Raw genomic sequence first — 20400 nt, forward strand, 5'->3', positions numbered from 1 at the left:
CTCAGGTGCGCGGAGCACACCCCTGACAACCCGAGGGCAGGCCACCGGCGTAACCTTTGCCAACACCGTCCCGGCTCTGCCTCCAGCAGGACCCCAGAACCCGTCCCCTGGCGCACAGGGACGGGGCTGGCTGCCGCCGCCGGCCGCGGAGCGGGCGCTCTTTTCACAGCCATCACCGGGGGGGGGGTTTCTGCTTCGGTAGCCGTGAAATCCGCATCTGGGGCTGGGCCGGGCCGCCCTGCCCCGCCGCGCTCGCCCCCCACCGCCTCCCAGCCGCAGCCGCAGCCCCGCGTCCCTTGTGCGGCTGCGGGGAGCGGGCGGGGAGGGGCTGCGCAGCCCCGCAGCCTGCGCGGGGAGGCTGTCAGCGCCGGGGCAGCGCCGAGCCTTGCCTTTGGCTCTCCGCACCCTCTGCAGGAAGGCGCGGCGGGGTGGGGACGAGAGGAAGGAGCGGAGCCTCCCCCCGGGCCGGGCCGGGCAGCGCAGCTCCGCCGCCGGCCCATGCCGCGGCGTCTGCAGTGAGGGCGGCGCGGCGGGCAGAGGAGCCGCGGGGCGGCGGCGGGCGGCCGGGCCATGTCGGAGACGGAGAGCGGTGCTGCAGGTAAGGGGGAGCCAGCGGCCGCGCTCCGCCGCCCCGCTCCCGCCGGGCCCCCGCCGCAATGCAGGAGCGCTGCCGGCGGCGGGCGCGGCGCAGCCCGGGCGCTCCCCCGGCGCGGCCCCGGCTTATCGGGGGAAACGATCTGGAGCCGGAGCCCCGGCCGGAGCGGGGGGAGGCGGGCAGGCGGCAGACAACGTCCCGGCGGCTCTGCCGGCCCCGCCGCCCCGGCCGTGTCCGCGCAGGCGGGGCGGCCGTGGGGCAAGGCCGCCGGCCCCCCGGGTTCCCCGGCGGGGTGCGGGCGCGGCGTGGGGGGGTGTCCCGGCGGGCAGGGACGGCTGCGGCGGCCGGGGGGCGGCTCGCTGCGGAGCTCGGCCCCGCCGAGCCCCCCGCCCGCTGCGGAGCTGCCGCGGCTGATGGCGCGGCGTCCCCGGGGGGAGCCGGTGCAGCAGGGCGGGAGGGGAGCCAGGTGAAAAAACAATGCGGCGGGCGCGGCCCTCCCGGCGGGGGGGCTGAAAATCGGGGGCTGAGGGTGACATAAAGGAAGGCAGCCTCTTTAGCGAGTAGCCTGGTGCGCTGGAAGAGAAAGAGCTGGCAGCTCGGTGGGAGAGACAGCGCTGCCTGGGGTGAGAGGCTAGCCTCAGCATCCTGGCACAGCCTCGGGGACCAGAGAGCTCCCAGCGAGGCGCAGGGACGGGATAAAAGCCGAGCGGTTCAGTTTTACCACCTTAACGGGTCCGCGGGTCTCTGACTTTGCAAACTTGACATATGAGCTGAGACGATCTGAATCTTGTTTTGCCTGAAACAAGGATTCGCTGGTTTTGGTCCGTTTGTGATTACACTGCGCCTGATAAAAATAACACAGCCTTTGCAGGACAGGGGTGGTCTCTCCTTGTGTGGGAAGGGAACTGGGGGAGGGAAGAGGGTTCCTAGGATACAAATGATATGGGTGAATAACCCTAAGGGAAATGCAGACTCAGCCTGATTTCATTTGATCTCTCCATCCCTTCTTCCTCTCTGAATGCTGCAAAGATTTGAGGAAACTGTAATGTTGAACCTAAGGCGCTGGCAGTAATTTATGGGGAAATTTAAAAGGTTGAGTTTATACAGATCATAATGGAATTTGGGGAATATTTTGAATAAAATAGCTTAATTACAGTGCAAGTGGAATAAAAGAGGCATAATGCCTCTGTTTCAAAAAACAATACTTAGAAATTAGTTGAATCTTCCAGATGACCTGCTCCCTCCCTTCCCCCCTCCCCCCCCCCCCCCCCCCAATGTTCTCTTAGTGCTTCCCAAATGAAGTCTCTAATGTCTCTTTGGTTTGAGGTAACCTGTAACAATTTTCTAGCATGCAGCTGACAAAGGGAAGAACAGACTGACAGATTCATTTGTCTTTTAGATGACAGGGTATCATGTGTTTTGTTTTCCGCAAAGTTGCAAGGTTAGTGCGATGCAATGCTGAAATTAAGTAACTTGTGACATAGGGAGAATCTATGCAGGAGGGATTCTGTTAGAAGACAGAAGACCGTGTAGTAAAGCAATGATTTGTTATGCCAGAAATCTTTATGTTCTTTCCACGCACTGGAATGCTGAAGCTGTCAGAGAAAAAAAGGCTTCAGGGATAAAATGTGATTTAGTGAGTGGTGTTGTATTGGCAGCGCTGAAGCTGCAGTCACTTATTGCAGCATAGTACAATGCGTAAAAAAAATGTCTATATGTAAAATAGCCAAGTGTTGTATGCAGTGCCTGTCAATCATTTTTATAGCTTCGGTTAGCACAGCATTGCGGTATCTGCAGCTTGGTTAGTATGAGCCTGAATGAAATTGTTCATACCCAGAAGCTGTTGCATGTAAAGCTTCTAATTATACTGACTTTTGGCATTTTTAAAGCCATTGGCTCATAATTAGGTGACGCTGATTCAGCCAACAAGTTTTCCTTTATGGTACTGTCACCCTATAAGCTTTCAGGCTGAATATTTAGTTCATTCCCACTGGGACGGCGGTTGGTGTTAAACAGAGCTGCGCTGCTCTGTACCTGCAAAGTTTCCCCAAAGCTGCAGTCAGCTGTAGGAAGGCCCCAGGAGGTCTGTTCTGTCCAGAGGCTGATTTAGCTGGTGCACGTATGGTGTAAGGGGGCTTTATCCTAGTCTAGAGGGTGTGACCGGGATGTCTCCCAAACACAACTGTCACCAGGAGCTGGAGCAGGCTGCTGCTGCGGCCTCAGATGTCGGCTCAAGGTAGAACAGCCTTCGGGAGGCCAGTTCTGTGCAGGAAGACCAGAATGCAGCCTCAGTGACAAAAGACCTGATCCCTGAATGTAAATGTCAAGATTTAGGATCTGTTGTGCTTTCTGACCATGTCACTGGTGGTTGGGGATGTATGCGAGTTGACTGGTGTCTCATCTTGTGCTCTTTTCTGCCAAATGCTTTTTTTTTCATTGAGTTAATGTGACCTGCTGTGGCCAACTTCTCCCACTTTCAGGGGAATGCTGTTGAAATTTTTGAGTCACCTTCTGGACACCATATCTGCTATTGCAATTATGTCTGGATTTTTTTTTTCCCTCTTGTTTTTTCTTTTAAAGCTACAGGTCTGGTCAAATATTTTAAAATTTCCAGTTCCTTATTCTTCTAAGCTGTTCTGGGTGATTAGTTCCCTTTTTGCTGTCCTCTATTACGATTTCGCTTATTCTATCTATAGTTGCACCAACCAACCATCCCTTTCTTAAAAAAAAAAATCTTAAAAATATGCTTTTTATTTTAGAACAATAACATCCAAAGGATCCCATCACCTCCATTTTCTGTACCTGAATTGGTTCTGCCTTTTGACGATGTGTCAGATGGGATTTCACAAGTGCTTGACTTCAAAGAGCTCACCGTTTATGGTTTTAGAAACTTCTCTCCGTGCCTGTTTCAGTCTGAAGGTATTGTGAAGGAGCAGCTTGGCTTTTTGGGGTATTTAAAAAAAGCTGCGCTGGCTCTCAGTAAATGATAAGGGAAAATGTGAAAGGAATAAAACCCAATGCGCTCAAATGATGCCACTTCCAAGTAGGAGAACAAGAACAGTCATGACCTTAATTAGATATGAGGCAACATGACCTTTTGGGGGAGTTTGGTTATAATTCCCTTTTTTCTTTTTTTTTTTAAAGTAAAGTAGATACTGACATTTTCCATATGCAGGTTAGTGAAATCTTTAGAGTATTTTGTCTATCCATAAATGACTTCAGTTGCTTACTTCTTCAGCTTCTGTATGGCACTTGTCACTTTTCTGTTAAACAGCTTTGCTAGTTGAAAACAGAAATGGGTGAAACTCCCGGTTGCATTGCTGTCACACAGGCCTGTTTGGCTCCATTTCCCCAATGGTGAAAGAGGGAGACCAGGAGGATTTGGAATCTGTTTCAGGAATGAGCTCTGAAGTCCATCGGTCGTGACTGTAAATGGTATGCTCGCTTCACAGATGTTTTACTGAAGAGTGTGCAGCTGTTTGGTGATGTAAGGTCACAGATGTTGGCGTTGTGCTGAGGGAATTGCTGCTGCCAGGTATGAACTTCAGTGATCTGAAATCCTGTGCCATACCTGTAGACATTATCTTCTTCACTGTGACAAATGTCCTGGCTCCTGGGTCATTAAATTGAAACTGCCTCCTCTCAGTGACCGGGCACATTTTTTGGTCTTAAAAAGAACATTCCATAGCTCTCATTACTCAAAATATGTCAACTATGGCCCATGTGCTATGCTGTTAAGCAACATAGTGATATGCATTTAAAATAAACAAATGCGAGTTTTAAATTTTGCCCTAGCTACTGCTAAAGCAGTGACTTCGCAGTGTTTTAAAATTAGGATGGCAGTGGTGAACTGTGTAAGTAAGGGGTATTAAAACAGGAAATTCCTTCAAAGTCTGTCTCGGTGGGATCTGAGAAAGGTTTTCATGTGAATCAAAAGGAAAATGCAGTCAGTTCTAATAAAGTAAGCAAATAAATAAACCAAAATACGCAGAATATGGAGGCCAGCATTCAGGCTAGAAAGCCTTTGTTCTTCCCTAAGGACTTGACTAAATGTCCTTACTCAGGACTGCATCAGGGTGTGTCAAGGACATCAGAGAGCGGCTTTATGACCTGCACTGACGTGCCCCGTCATCGGCACGCTGCTGTGATCTGGTCGTGTGCGAGAGTCATCTGGTGCTCGCTGGCCCAGATCAGTAGCTCTATCGTGATTGATTTGCAGGGCTCTAGGCACATGGATCAGTTCTAAAGGCGTCTTAATTTACAAGAACAGGAGACCTGGGGAGGGTTTTTCTTGTATCTGTTGTTTCTTCTGTCAGTAATTTCTCAGTGCCTGACTCACACTTTCAGACTGTGCTCTGCAGATGCCGTTTCCGAAGAATATTGAAAAATATTTCTAGTAATTCTTATCTTTCGGAGTCCAGGAAGAAGTGTGTATATGAATGGATTTTCATACTAGCAATTTTGTGTCATCTGAGGGAGTTTAGTCACTTACTCTCTCTGAAGAAAAACTCTACTGCAGCAGCCTACCCAACCTGCACTGGTTTCCTTGGGGATGGAGGCAGAGGTAAATTATTCTCCTTATGCTACTTCCTTCTCCCATAGGGAATAATCTGGGAACACTGCTTCGATTTGTCCATTTCTGGATACACCTTATGTTCTTAGTGCTTTTCAGGACCACTCTCTAGTGTTGAAGCAGTTTCTCTCGAAGGGTTTTACAGTCCCGAGTGCTCCATGCCCACCTGCCCCACACAGCCTTTCCTCGCGAGGCTCTGTGCCTCTGTGTTCACGCTTTCTTTTTCCTGTTCCCTGTGAGGTCTCAAGAGTGGGTATTTGAGTGTCTCTCTCCCCGTTACTGTGATTGGGCTATTTTTCTCTATTAAGAAATAATAGCAACATTAAGATCACAGTTTCTTTAGTACTTCCTTGCCACCTCCTAGTCATTGCTTGGGAAATGCATTCCTGTGACAATTTGGTCTTGTGGATTTCATCATCGTTTGAGGACTCTTGATGCTTTCTCCACGCTTAAAGATCAAAATACCTGTGGTTATACTAGGCTGACTGGAAACTAGCCCCGCTCCCTGGTGCCAAACAGATCCAACAAATTCAGCATCTCTTTCTCAAGTTTCCATGGATACCTTAGTAGAGCACATGCTGTAATCAGAACGGCAGGGCATGCCGTTTACAAAAGCTTTCGGTATTGTTATTATGGAACTGCTGCATTCAAAAATCAACCTTTTGTAGTAGCTCTCTTGCTTACTCAGCTATGCTCCTGTTATGATTTTAGCCGTAGGAACTCCTTTGCAGGCCATACCGTCTGCTTGTCACCGTGACTAACTTTCCAGCTGGTTATCTGGCTGGTCAGTGTTGGTCTCCGTGTGATGCATGTGCGTAGTCATGGCATTTGAATGTAAGCATGATGGGAGCTAGTATAAAAACCTCTGGAAATGGATTTTGATCCGTGATTGCATGATTTTGTCATCTGCTTTACAAATTCTTAAACATGTACGTACTTCTGTCCATGGCTTTTCTCCTCATAAGATATTTTCCTTTAAGCCTGGTACCCGATGTGTTTTCAAGATCGTAAAATAAAAAGAATAAAGAAATACAAACTTACTTTTGATTTAGCTATAAAGTGTCACTCAGAAGCTAAATCAATAACCATAGACTATGGATTCACAGATGACTTTGCTAATGAATTGTCAAATGTGATACCAATTTTTGCAGTCTTGCAACAACTAATATTCTCTTATTTTCCCATCTTTGAACAAAATTGTGTTTAATAGCCTTGAAGAATATCAAGGGATTTATATATATTATCACTCATGCTGACTACTATAAGAAGTAATAGTTATTCTAGTTTGGCTATTCTTTTTACCCTGTCTCCCTCTTTCTTTGTTTTTTTTTTGGGGGTGGAGGGAGGGAGAGAGGTTTGTTTTTTCTTGTCAAGATTCTACAAATACGTGAATCATGTTTGGCATCCCTGGAAACTGTGAAGATGAAGACAACAAACATTTTCAAGTATTTTTCCCAATTAATGTTTAAGAAAAAGGAGTCACTGCATTCAATGCTTGATGCATTGCACGATACTTCATTAATCTAGGAATGCTTGATAACTAAATAACCTTTTTGCTTTCTAAGTAAAAAAGTACCTCCCAAAGTGTTCTTATTCCTGTGTGCTGGATGCACTGTCCGGAAAAGCTGAACAGTAATTCTTGTTCAGTCTTTGAATAATATTCCTTTGAATATCTTGATCTAGAAAGGTAAATCTAGGATTGCGGTGTTTTCAGGATACAGCTGCATCCTGAGACAGTTCTTAAATAAGAACTTGTAGTAAACTAGGGATTTTTATAAGTCCGTAATATTTTGGTCTTGCTTTTTAATAAGAAAAAACAACCAACCAGCCCACCCTCAGCTGGTAAATGGTGCTTTTCCCAAAGAAAATGATTAGCGTCACAAATGTTCTGTTTTATGAGTGTGGTCCTGGGAATTAGAGCATAATCTTATTAGTGCCATTCCTGACAACCTTGCACTGAACCAAGTAGATGAGGTAGATGATGACAGACATCATGATGAAGGAGAAGCAGCAGTAAACCTTTTCTAGGAAGGTATCTTTTCACAGAACCGAGGTTCTGTACATCTGTGTTTCGTTTTCTGTTCCTTATGTCTTTCTGTTTGGAAGAAAGGAGGGAGGAGATGAGAGATATAGGAAAACAGTGCTTGCACAGAGGCAAATAGTGCAAGAAAGCCTGAAGGAAGCAAGTTCGTAGAAGAGGTTCTTGAAGGAAGAGAAGGTTAGTTAGTGCGTATTAAAGGTGTCTGTTACAGAACTATGTGTGCAATATTTAGAAAGATCCTGGAGAGTTGTCTTCTGCCACTTTGAGCTGCAAAATCTGTTGTTAACCCACCTTTATCACAACATACAGCCTGCCCTCTCTGACATGGAAAGCAGGATCCGTTTTGTCTCTCCTGGCAGTAGTGCATGGGTGTGGAAGAGCTGGAGTCTAGGAAGAGAGCGATGACTGCAAGGCACCGCTGGTGAGTTCCCCGAAGGCCAGGCTCTGGGGTGTGAGCAGGTTCTGAGCAAGGGGGAACCAGGTCAGGACTGGGAGGGAAGAGGGAGCTGGCTGATGGCAAAGGCTGGAAAGCTCTCAGGTCATTCAAGGTGGAGCTGGATTTAAGACCTTACAGTGTAGATGGTGAGTGGGTTTGAGTTCAAGGCAGCTTTGAGGTCAGACTGAGCTATTGGTAAAGGACCTGGCTGAGGCTTTACAGACCCTGTTGTGAAGTGTGCACGGGAGCGTGATAGTTCTGTTTTAGTCCAGCTTACCAAGCATTAGCGAGGTCAGATCAAATCTAGGTAAAATAGTTTAGCCTACATTCTGTCAAAAAGAGGAGAAGCAAATGTAACCCATGTGGCATTTTCAGGAGGTTATTGCAAGTTCTTGTGTGTTTCTTTCATCTTAAATTAAGTTCACAGAAAGTAGATGGTGTCCTTTGGTTTCCTTTTGCTGGTGAGGTGCAGGAGAATGAATATTATCCACAAAATGAGTGATGGGATGAACCTGGGTTTGTTTTTTGATAGTCTTAACAGTAACATTAAAAACTTATCTTAGAAAGCTTGATAAGATAGTGGAAAAGTAATTCAAATTACAGTCAAACTGTAATTATGATGGGAGGCAATGTAAAAGCATAAATGAAAAAGGTCAAAGTTGTAATGAGGAACATGTCTTACTTTTAGAATTTTATCCAAAGAATTGGGAGGTTTTTGGCTTAGGAAATCACTGTGCTCTAATTGGTATCAATGCAATGAATACCAGCTCTTTGGGTGACCAATTATTATGAAAGGGTATCAGGAAACTTGGATTTCAATCAGAGATTAGCTATGGCTGTATTCATAGAAGGGAAGTGTATTGCAGTCTTCAACAAACCAGCTGGATGCCTACTGGCATTTTAAAACAAAGAACTCCGATTCCATTGATGGTAATAGCAGTGGTGTCATTGATTTCAGTAGAAACAGAAGGTTCTTACTTCTGATATGAAATATGGGATCTTTTCATTGCGCATAAGAAGATTTTAAGTGGGTTTTTTGTATTTTGTTCTCTTTCTCTTTTTTTTTGTTGTTCTATAATTATTTTCAAAGGCCATCTTTGTATTTGCAGTAAAATGCTCTAGGTTGTCCTGTTACATTTGGAAGCTGTGACATTTTGTGCTTAATGCAAAGCAAAATCTCAGCAATAGGAAAAGCTGAATAAGGTTTCCTTCATCAATGCAGCAGTTGCCAGCTAATAGCAATATAAACCCTTCCTTTGCTGTTTGGCAAACATCATTAGCAAGCTTGGCTTGTAGCAAAATTATTATTGATGCTCAAAATGATATACAAAGTTTTGAATTAAAAACAATGGTTTTAATTCCATTCTTTTATTGTCTGATGGCTACCCTACACCCATATTGCACTCAGTACATCCTTTTTTTTTTTTTTTTTTTTTTTTTTTTTAAATCCAGCAATATTGCCTGAATGGAAAATGAAGAGTTTGGACAAGATTTTGATATGACCAGCAATCTGACTGAGATCGTAGCTATAGCAATCATACACACCAGCTGCTGGATGGCTGGAAATTCCAGAAAAATGGCCATCAGATATGTGCAAGTGTTTGATCTGTGAAAATGATCAGTATGTGCACAGTAAATTCGGCTAATTTGGATTTATTGGACCCATAAAGATCGGCTGCAATAGTGGCATTTTTAGTAGGTCTAATGCATCCTGACTTACCCTGTGCATCTGGTTCATCAGCCTACAAATAACTGAGAGGCTGAACGGATTTGGCATATGGAACAGTGGATATGCATTATACAAAGCAAAAAGCGTTATTGCAGCTTTCCTATGAGGCAGGATGGTGTACTGCAGGCATTCTCAGTTGGGAGCTTGGGAGAGCCTGGAAAAGGGTGTGGTATTGCAGTCTTTCCGGTGGGTCCTCAAGCTCAGCCAGAGGCTCAGATCTGCACAATGAATGGAATTTATTGCATTGTACATTACGGATTGAAAAAAAAAAAGACTTCTTATTGTGAAAGCACTGCTTAAAATGCTAGAAGTATGATCTGAAATAGGGAATAGTATTGATCCTGTTGTTGATTCAGAAAACCATGAGGAGAGTTTAATTAGCAAGTGTTGGGCTTGTGGCCACTCTGGCAGGACAAACAGAAATGAACTTAAGATGCGTTCGTTGGAATATAACATACACACTAGTGTTCAGGCATGTTCCAACAGAGGGATGATATCATAGTGATGCTGCCTGTTTTCTGGTTTGCAAAACAGCTGTAGGAGATCCAGACCATGATGAGTCCCTTTCACCATCACTTGGAAGTGAGGTCTGGGAAGGTTTGGCAAGTGCACTTCTCTCCTGGCCAAGCCTTCTCTTTTATAGGCATGACTCGAAAGTGCTGCAGAATGTGCCTGAAAAGGTCCACATTGGGGTTTCTGATGGCAGACTTGGGGCTTGATACCTTCTTTCTTTTTTTTTAAATTGATTCTTTTCCATATGCTAAACTGGTGGCATGTGACATATTCAGAAATTTCCCCGCTTCCCTGATCTGACTGCATTTCTGTGCTTTATGCTGTTGAGCAGCATATCCTGCTTCCTGAATTCCTGCTTTTACTTGTCTTGTTAAATTCTTACTTAGAGACAATGCACACTTGCAAAAAATTTAGCTTATCTATTGCCTATGTTACTTGGGTTGCAGGGAACCTTCTGTTAGCAGAGAATCCACTGCCATGGCGTGCCGCTTCGCTGTTGACATGAACAATTTCCCTAGTATGTGAAGCAGAAAACTTAGCTGATGCCTGGTGTAGCTGAATTAGATAAAGTTAAATATTTAATAGAAGCTGAATTTAATAGAAAAGAGAAGGTTATGTGTAGCTGCTGAAAAAATTTTTTCTTATAGTACCACTTTAATGACTTATGACTGCGAGGTTTAGCAGTCATCTTTCCTACCGCAGGTTTAAGCCTGCTGTCTTAAAACTGATTATCTGGGACTGTGGTCCATGTCTGATACTTTCAGTGGTTCACTAAAACTCATTTATCCAGTCCTGAATAAGAATGTGTGGCAGGGGCTCCCAAATATTCAGAACAGACTGATAGTATTGCAGAGATGATCAGCTTCCATTAACTGATCTAATTAAATAATGAGCTTGGTCCTGCTCTCTGGATCTATTAGAAAATCAGATTCAGCTGAACATGCTATCAGTGAAATGTTCACACTACATCAGCTAAGTTTTTATAAATGCTGTGGACTTTGCTTTTACCCTGTATTCTGTGACACTTAAAAGTTAATCCTTCCTTGCATTCTGTCGTCAGCTGAGTTGGAAATCTAGAATCTGGCTGATCATTTACTGAAAAACAGAAAAAGCTAAACTGATTAGCTATTGCAGGAAACCACAGAAAATAAAGTCTTGCATGTGTTTAGATGAAAAGAAGAAATAATTTAAATCTGCTAAACCAGCAATTGCAGCTAATATGATAATGAACATGATTTATTATTAATACAGTATTTGCTGATCTCGTAATTTTACCAGTTCTGTAATTGTTTGGGGATTTGCAAATCAGATAGGACCCTTTGAATGTTAAAAAAAATGCTGAAAAAGACAGTCTTCTCCATTTTCCCTTCCTCTTCTGGTCACCTTGAAAATGCACAAGGTGTTCTTTGACAATTGCTTAGGTTAGGACTAAAGTCAGAAATTATAATGATGTGGTCAAATTAATTCTATACATGTTTAGTTAAATTATCCAAACGCCTTATACAGACAGTCATATATCAGGTTAATGTTCATATTAAAGGATTTCTATTCAAGAAGTTTGCATCATATTTAGAAAAAGATTATGTTAAATATTGGTATAAGTATTTGAAGACTTAGTTTAATTTGCATCTAAATCAGATTCCTCCATTTATTTTGGTGTGCAAATTGTCAAGAATTAAGTGTTTATTTAACACAGGCTGTTCAGCTATATGTTTTTTCATAGTGTGCAGTTTGACACAGATAGAGATCCTTGGTAAACATGGGAGAGAGAAAGCTGGAACGTGAGCTATGTGGGATACTACGTGATTGTGTGTTTTTGTTACAGAAGCCTTAATAATTCATCCCACTTTTAAGAACTGTTCCAAACACCATGATACTGCCCAGGACATCTTAAGTTGTTAAGAAGAGGAATTTACTCACAAAGGCTAGGCATCCTATTTTTGTTGCATGATTGCAAGTTGGGTTCCTTGCAACCCGTTAGCCATTCTCTGGCTTGAAACAGATGCTTTTTTTCTTTCAGATCAACCAATCACAGTCCATTAGAAATAAGAGATGTTTAAATATCCTGGAATATCCATTCGTTTACCGCTCTTCGGAACACAGTTGTAAAAATTGTGACACAAGCAAACACTAACTCAACAAAATATTAAAGCTCCCACATGGACAGGTCTATTTTAACACCTTTCAGTTTAGATAGGGCAGATAGTATAATGTTACAAATTTCCTAATTTCGCCTCCTTTTAACAACTGTTTCACTACTTGCTAGAAGAACTCTTGGCATCAAATCCAGGGTGACTGGCTTGCAAGCCATTTTCTGTAAATGCCAACCCATCTGATAAATGACTTTTTAACTTCCCAGTGTTCTGAACTACACCCATTCATTTATTAGCTCTGCAAACTCTCTGGTAATGTCAGGGCCTCTTTTAACAGCTGAGTTACAATATAACAATTATGGCTGCCCCAATTATTGCACATGATTAGTTAGTGGTCTCACAAAATGAGTTGCAATGTAATGCAACTGCTGCTTGTGCCAACATGATAGCAACTCTCCAGAATCCCTGTAACAGAACATTTTGGTGGAAATTTTAATTTGCTACTTTAGAGGTTGTAGCATTGCCTTCCATGATTTTCCTCTCTTGATGCAACAAAACTGTAGGCTGGTGGCATGTAGGACTCGTAGAGTTATTTTGTTTAGCTGGGTATTTGCAGGAGCAGCACTGAGTACAGTGCAGAATGGTCGTGAATTTGGAAGGATTTTTTTCCTCTGATCAAAAAATACTGATAAATCACCAAGACAATTAATTAACCTTAACCTTCCAGCAGAGTTGAGCCAGTTGATAAGAATTAGAAAAAGTTAGCCCTTCCACAAATCCAGCCTTTATGCCTAAGTTTTCGAGAGCATTCTGAAGTTGAAATGGACAATTTATTTTAAAAATTTTCAATGAAAATATCTAAGTCCGTTTTCTTTTTTAAGTGGTATTTTCTACAGGTAGCTAAGAGACCTCTGATCTCTGCTTAACATTTTTTATTTGTTAGCAAATATTTTTATACTTGTGGATACAGTGAGTGTCCTTGTATACATTTTATACCTCTGGATTATCACAAGTTAATTGGGTTGAATAAATTCTTGATAGAACGCCACCCAAGTTAGCACATGTTCATTGGATGAGTATGAATATTGCACTGGTTATTTAATCACTGCTCTCCGAGAGACACAAATGCGTGTATACTGTCACACAGGACTTTCCGAGTTGCATATAGAGCTATAAATAACTTCTCAAGGTATACCCGGGCTGATAACTGAAGACAGGCTGGAAAATAGATTGCCGAAACATGAGTGCTGAAACAGGTAGTGAAAAGAATTAGTAACAAAGAGAAACACTGAAAACACAGAGATAATGATTTGATGTCTACATTTCTGTGCTCCAAAGCCAGCAAATCCAGGGTGGCTGGCTTGCAAGCCATTTTCTGTAAATGGGAAATGTACCAGTTTCCAAAGAGGCTGAGTCAATATTGTGGTGTCCTGGTCTGCTCAGAAGTGTTGGTTCTGGTCCAGTCAGGAACGACAGCAGAATGCAAGGAGCCTGTTTTGTTACTAATTCCCTCTTTTTTCCTTTGCTGAAATATTGTTCTTGAATTCTATGAAAAGTGCCATGTTGATGGTACAAAAATTCATTTGTTTGTGCAATTACTTCCTCTTTTCAAAAGGAGGCTGATAACAGCACCTGAGGCTGATAACAGCACCTGATCCAAATATATCTTGATGAACCCAGCAGATTCTGTGCTTGTTGTATTTGGCCTCTGCCTTTTACTCCTCTTTACCACAAGAGGAGTAACATTATGTATTCTTGAAGAACTTGTATAGGACCTGTGAATATTTTGCTCTGCAAATGCTTCTGAAGATCAGGCTGAACATGCATATTATAACTTGAACAGAAATAAACATTATTACAAGAGCAATATTAAGCTTTCGAGGAAGATTTTTTTTCCTGTGGGCCGATTATCCCATAGTTGCCTACTGCAGAGTTTTTGCATCTTCCCTGGGAAAGAACACATACTTGATTACCAGGACCAACAAGATTCTTCATTAAGTTGTCCTAAGGTCTTTTCTTGGAGAGCGGCTCCTGTTTCATCTTAGAATAATGCTCTGACTTGTCAGTCATGTCTAGGAATAACATGCTATACATAAATATGCATTTTATTGTGTGATACATCCAAGTAGGTGATAAAAATATGTTTAAATGTATTATCTAATATTTATTATGGTCATTAATCATTAGAGACTTATTAAATAATTCTGCTTTACATCTAATTAGCTTGTATTCTGCAGAAGAGAATTCAGTAAACTCAGGGCTTAAATTTGGGGGCAGAGGGATATGAGCATGGACAGGGTGTGTGACACCTTTTCTATGTTCCATTTTGATAAGCTGTTGCAGTTTTCATAAGAGAATATATTATATATAAATCCATCTGAGTCATCAGTGCTTAATTATTTTAATAAGCCATTTCCTTTTCTATCATCAACGAGGTAAATATAAGAAGGAAAAATACAAATAGTGCATGACAGTATTTGTAACTCATTTGGTATGTTCCTTTAAATGAAATTTCAGTATTGTATGCAGGGTAGAAATATTTCTTTGATGATTTGTTAATAATACTTTCCTTTTCCCCAGCTGGATTCTGTCCTGCAGTAATATTAACAGCTGCAAGATGTTTCAGTGCAGAGCGTATTGAAGAATAAAAATAGAGATAGTATTGGGAAAGTTTCAGAATAAAGGTTCATGGTGGAATAATTGCAACTTATTCTGGGTGTGTTTTCAAATTGATAGCAACTCCTCTTTTTCTCTTAAAATGAGTCTGTCTTTTTTGATCTCACAACTTGTGTTTAGTCTCTCTGCATTCACACATTTAAATTTTAGGCCATTAATGTGAGTGTATAGTGTTCAAGCTGCTTGTATCAACTATGACTTCTGAATGTATTTAGGAAGACTTTTAAAAGTATACATGGTACTGTAATAGGCAAAAGAATGGAAGTTAGTCATGAAGGTCAGACAAACAATTTCAAAGCAAAACTGCAGTTGTTGTGTCTTATCATGTTGTAAGGGCAAAAAATATATTTTACGTGGCAGCTGTGGAATTTGTTTTCTTTTTTAGCAGATTTGTTACAACAGGAAAATGGTGTAGCAGCATGCAAAGCAACTGTCCTATCCTACTCATTCTGCTTACTGACTGAAGAATTTTTGTTTCCTTTCAGATGCAGTTTCCACATCTGCTTACTCATCACCAGCCAAAAGTTTGGGAGACCCTGGAATAACTCCACTGTCTCCATCTCATATTGTGGTAAGAAATGTACTCTTAACATACTGTATGTTGACATTACTTTCTCCTGCCTGTTCAGTGGGATGTAATTTCTTTAGAAAGTTGTCATTTCCTCGCATAGTGATCCCTTTTATGCTCTCCATAGTCTTAAATGAAATCTTGGTCACACTGGAGTTGGTGACAGAGCTCTCATTCGGAGTTGGTGACAGAGCTCTCATTCGTTTCATTGGGGTCCTGAGTTTGTTTTTTTTTTTATCTACTTGCTGAGTTGATAGATTTGCTCCTGCATATTTTTATATCAAATGCAGGGGCTTCTTGATCCTCAGGGTTCCCAAGTTCTGTCCCTGTCTTTATCATTGATTTGTTTAGTGATAGTTCAGAAAAAGTCTCATTCTGTTCAGAAAAAATAGAAGGATATATATGATATTCAACAGTAAAATCTGAATTCTCAGAGAAAAGAATCTCCTCCAGAGAGAGAGAGAGAAGCTCAAAATAGAACTGTTGTAGTTTCTTAAGGAAAATAGCCACTTCTGTAAGCTTTTAAGCAAGCAAATGTCCCATAAAGGTATTGTGTTTTAATCTCTTATACATCATGTTCATTTTGTTGACAAACTCCCATTAAAACTAATTCCCATCTGTTTTTAAGATCATCTGCATCATCTGTAACACAGTATATGCACAGTGTGTTTCTTGATATTGCAAGGGATCATGTTCAGAACGCATTGCTACCCTTGTCAGATTTCTTCCTTAGCTTTCTGAATCAAGTTCAGAGTTCTACAGAATCACAGAATCATTAAGGTTGGAAAAGACCCTTAAGAGCATCGAGTCCAACCATTAACCTATCACTGCCAAGTCCACCGCTAAACCATGTCCTCAAGCACCACGTCTGCCCTTCTTTTAAATACCTCCAGGGATTGGAGACTCAACCACTTCCCTGGGCAGCCTGTATGACATCCCTCTTCAGGATTTCCAGAGTGTTCTCTCATAAATTTTTACTTTTATTCCCTTTTTTCTCCATATAGTCTAGAACTTACCCTTTTTACTTCTGTCATACTGATGCATTGATATCCTCTTTCAGTTAGATTTGTTCCTTAAACTCTTTGAGGAAGACATAGAAATACCATATTGCTCTAGTTGAAAAGATTTATTAGGAAAATCCAAACGAGTCTTTCATTATTTGAGACCAAACCTTATTACTCTTGTTTCTCTGTTTTAAGTAGCAGGCCTAGGGGATGATCTTGGAAAATGTAGGGGTACAATAGAAAGATGCTGGAAGTAGCAGGCATGGAGATAACGGAGATACGTGAGGAAGATGGTGGAATATTGCTCATAGAGTGAAGACATTTCGCAGTTCATCTGTAAAAGATAATTACAATTGCTTCAAAATGTTATTGAGGGTACAGGCTGAGCAGCAGTGATGGAGGACTCAGACGTGATCTGGATAGTAATAGGTCAACAGGTCTGTTCCACGGTGATTTTGCCAAAATGATGTGTATGCAGATGGGTGTATTACCCGCCTTCACTATCCACCAGCCTGTAGCACATAGCCCTGTCAGCAGTGTTTCCAGCTTGTTCTCCTCCTGTCTTGCTAAGCTGTTAGTGCTTTAGCCACCACCAGCACGCGAGCCGTAGTTCCTTGCTGTTCATTACTTATTGCTCCTTTATATAGGACTTATGATAGGCAACAGCATACTGGGGAGTGGTACAATTCCTTGCTTATTCGCGTCGTGCTTTGTATCACGTCATTATGATTTGGGCCATAACCCTTCCACCTCTTCTAGTTAACGTTCCCATGTTGCCCTTGACTGTGCTTTTCGGGGATTGCAGAATTGCAGGTAAAGGCAGGGAGAAGGATTCAAATTCACTATAAGCAGCTGAACAGCTTTCCATATTTTAGCACAGGCAGGAGGAAAGAATGCATATAGTGCTTACAAAACAAGTGTTATGTAAATTCTTCATAAATAAATAATTATTGTGGGATATAAAGCTTATTGCTGTATTTTGGGTTGTTCTGTCTCCACTAGTTTTGAATGGTAGTGGTACCTCGTGTTCAAGGTTATGACATAGGTAACTCCTAAAACCACCAAATAAGTCCTAGGTATACCACATTGACGGATATAAACATATTCTTCAGTTGACCAATTTAAAAAAAAAAAAAAAAAAAAAAAAAGAACCAAAACAGCCCCAAAGTCAATAGCCTAGTGTTTAGCCATAAGTTTTAATGATACAGGACAATAGCTATTCCAAGAAATGAGTATGAAGGAAACTCTTGGTTCAGAAGGTTAGGTATAAAAGGCTCCAGCAAATATATTGAGTTGTACATTGAATTTCGACTTCCATTGGAATGTGCAGCTTTCTGGTATCAACTTTGGTCAGAAATGCAGCTTTAGGGAAGTCCTTATTTCCACTGAAGAGGTATGCATGTCTTGGAGAGCAGAAATACTGAAGGGTAAGATGGGTTACAATTATTCTCATCAGTGACTCAGTGTCTGTTTTGCTTCTGCTATTTAACAGAAGGACTCTGATGCAGATGATGCTGTAGAACAGTTATTTCTTGTTGTTGTGGCTATTGATTTTGGCACAACATCCAGTGGCTACGCCTACAGCTTCACCAAGGAACCGGAATGTATTCATGTAATGAGGTAAGGGCTGCAATGCAGCATTTAGTTTGCGATCGTGATAACATGGATTGTCTGCAGTAGCTATAGATATTTTCTACAGGAGCCTGAAATGTCTAGATTTGTCTAGCATTGCCACAGCATACACCTTGCTCATGGTTATAGTTTTTTGTTGCATCTTACTGTATTCTAATTTGCTTTAGTAATCAATGTGAACACATCCTCTCTCTGTTATTTTGCTGAGTTTATAAGATGACATGAGTGAAAGGAGGGATCAGTGAGTATTCAGAATTGTTCAGGAAGCAGTGATAATTATTAAGTCAGGATGCCGTTATCTCAGAGATTGAGAGAAACTACACATTTATTAAGGGTCATGGCATTTCCCAGGAGCTGCCTGTCCCCTGCAATCATGCTTGTATACAGTTGTGTGAACAGTGCTTAGTTACTTGCACCCAGAAACTGGTAGTTCATTTGGCTGATTTAAGCTTTTTAGCATTAAATTTTAATCAAATCTCTAATAATGAGCCAGTGATACTGGGAAATAAGCAATCAAAAGGCGTGAATGTGACAATTAAGGTTTGATGTGAAATCTGTTCTCTATTATATGTGTATAAGGGACAGATTTTAGATGCTGTTATGTAGGGGGGTTTATTTTTTTTATTTCTTGATTAAACCAACACAATATAAATCTATATATATAAATCTAATGCAGTCACAAATGCAAAAACTATTATGGCAGGTACATGCAAGGATTGCCCTACAAACCATTTTTATAGTGTTCTTTATTTTTTAAAGATTTTTTTTTTTAACTAAAAACCTATACAATTCTTATTAAAGTATCTTTAAAATGACTATATTGTAACAAGACCAAGATACAGATAATTTCAGACATAACCAAGGTATGTATGAAAAGCTTAGTCATAGAAGTTCTTCTAAACAAAGCTGCTGTTATAGCAGTATGTAGTGTGCTGTTCGTAGCACTGTGATACTGAGAACAAAAGGGAAAAAAGTCTAACTTGCTGTAGTGCAGTGTGATATACAGTAACTTTTCTAATCAAAGGTGCTAGCTGAATGCAGCTCTCTAAATTTCAGCAGACAGTATTGACTCTGCAGTCAGCCTGCATTTGTATAAGGTTTGTATATAGTTGCAAAGTATTTCAGATATCCAGTGCAACTGGGTAATGTGACAGACTGTCTAAAAGGACATAAATTTTGTCATGGTGTTAGGCCATCCAGTTACAAAGACACCTACCATTTTCAGTATGGATAAGTAATGCTTCGAGGCCTTTTCTGCATCCCATCCACCTCTTGTTCGGTGAACAGCACAGGAAGCTGCATGAGGCTAGAAGTCAAAGGACAGGCCATGTGTTGCTGTCTCAGACAGGTTACAGGGTTGTGGAGTCGGAACCCATGTTGATCAGTTCCTAGTCTCTTTTAACAGCAAGTAGTTAATCAAATTTCTTAAAGAAGTTGTATGAAATGAGGGAAGACAGGTACAGACCTGAGGAAACTTAAATCCTATATACTGTGTTGTTCCTATAATCTCTCTGGAGATTTTACAATGTGAAATCCCTACTGGTTTTAGGGATGTCCTTTAAGGCATTTGGACTGAAAATTTCACCTTAGGACTTGATTTTGCCATTGGGTTCACACTGTACTGCAGTAAATTACAGGCCAGGTTCTCCTTCCAGGGTACTAGACTGCCTGCTGTAGATCACTGAGACACTGAAATCTGGGTGCTCTGTGGCCAGCTAAGAGTATGTTCCAAATCTTAAATGACATTTTACTTCTTATGGTTCAAAACACCGTATTTTGTTCCTTATGCAATAATGGTAGCATGATTGCGACTTCAGACCTGTGTAGATATTAATGAGATCCTGAAGTACAAAGAAATGAAATTAATTAATTAATCTATTTCCAGTGAGAAGGGAGGAACATGGGGGGGGGGGGGGGAATGTATTCAGATTTCCAACAGGTATTTCAATCAATGGAAAGTATTGTAATACCAAGAATGATTCCCCCCCCCCAAAATAAATATTGCTGGCAGGGAACTATTTTGGGGAAGATATAGCTGAAACTGAATTATGAAATGACATATATAATATATACATATTTATATGTAAATGCACATGAAATTATTAAATTCAATTAAAAGAATGGTATATGTATCAAAATAAGGCTTAGGTACTTCAGAAGGTATTAAGAAGCTCAAAACCAGTATACAATGAGGCTTACATGTAAGATAATTTACAAATATTTCAGCAGAGTAAATGTAACTTCCTGGCGCACTCGAGAATGTTTACATTGAACGAAAGCATACCAGTGGTGCATGGTCCTCTTTGCTTCCAAACATTTTTTCCACCTTCCCTCCTTAGTGTTGATCCTTTCCAGACATTTAGATTTCTGGCTGCCTTTTAACAAAGCTGCTTTTCTGTAAATGTCTCAATGAAGGGTAAGATGGGTTTATTTAGAAGGTCCTACTTCAGAAACGAGTGAACACGCAGGGCTTTAGTACCAAGTCTGAGTGTAGTGTCAACAAAGTTGTGATTCTAGTTGTGTAATAAGTAGACGAAGTC

General features: G+C 41.4%; 1 protein-coding gene across 1 annotated transcript in view; it reads left to right on the forward strand.

Moving 5' to 3' along the window:
- The first annotated feature begins 480 nt into the window (after positions 1–480).
- HSPA12A (heat shock protein family A (Hsp70) member 12A) overlaps positions 481–20400 on the forward strand; it is a 60924-nt gene continuing 41004 nt past the window's right edge. Inside the window, exons 1-3 of the mRNA XM_082309239.1 lie at positions 481–598; positions 15142–15227; positions 17721–17848. Coding sequence (XP_082165365.1) covers positions 571–598; positions 15142–15227; positions 17721–17848 — 242 coding nt within the window. The 5' untranslated portion in view covers positions 481–570. The remainder of the gene's footprint in view (positions 599–15141; positions 15228–17720; positions 17849–20400) is intronic.

Source organism: Platalea leucorodia (assembly GCF_965183815.1).
Source record: "Platalea leucorodia genome assembly, chromosome: 4".
Taxonomy (NCBI): Eukaryota; Metazoa; Chordata; class Aves; order Pelecaniformes; family Threskiornithidae; genus Platalea; species Platalea leucorodia.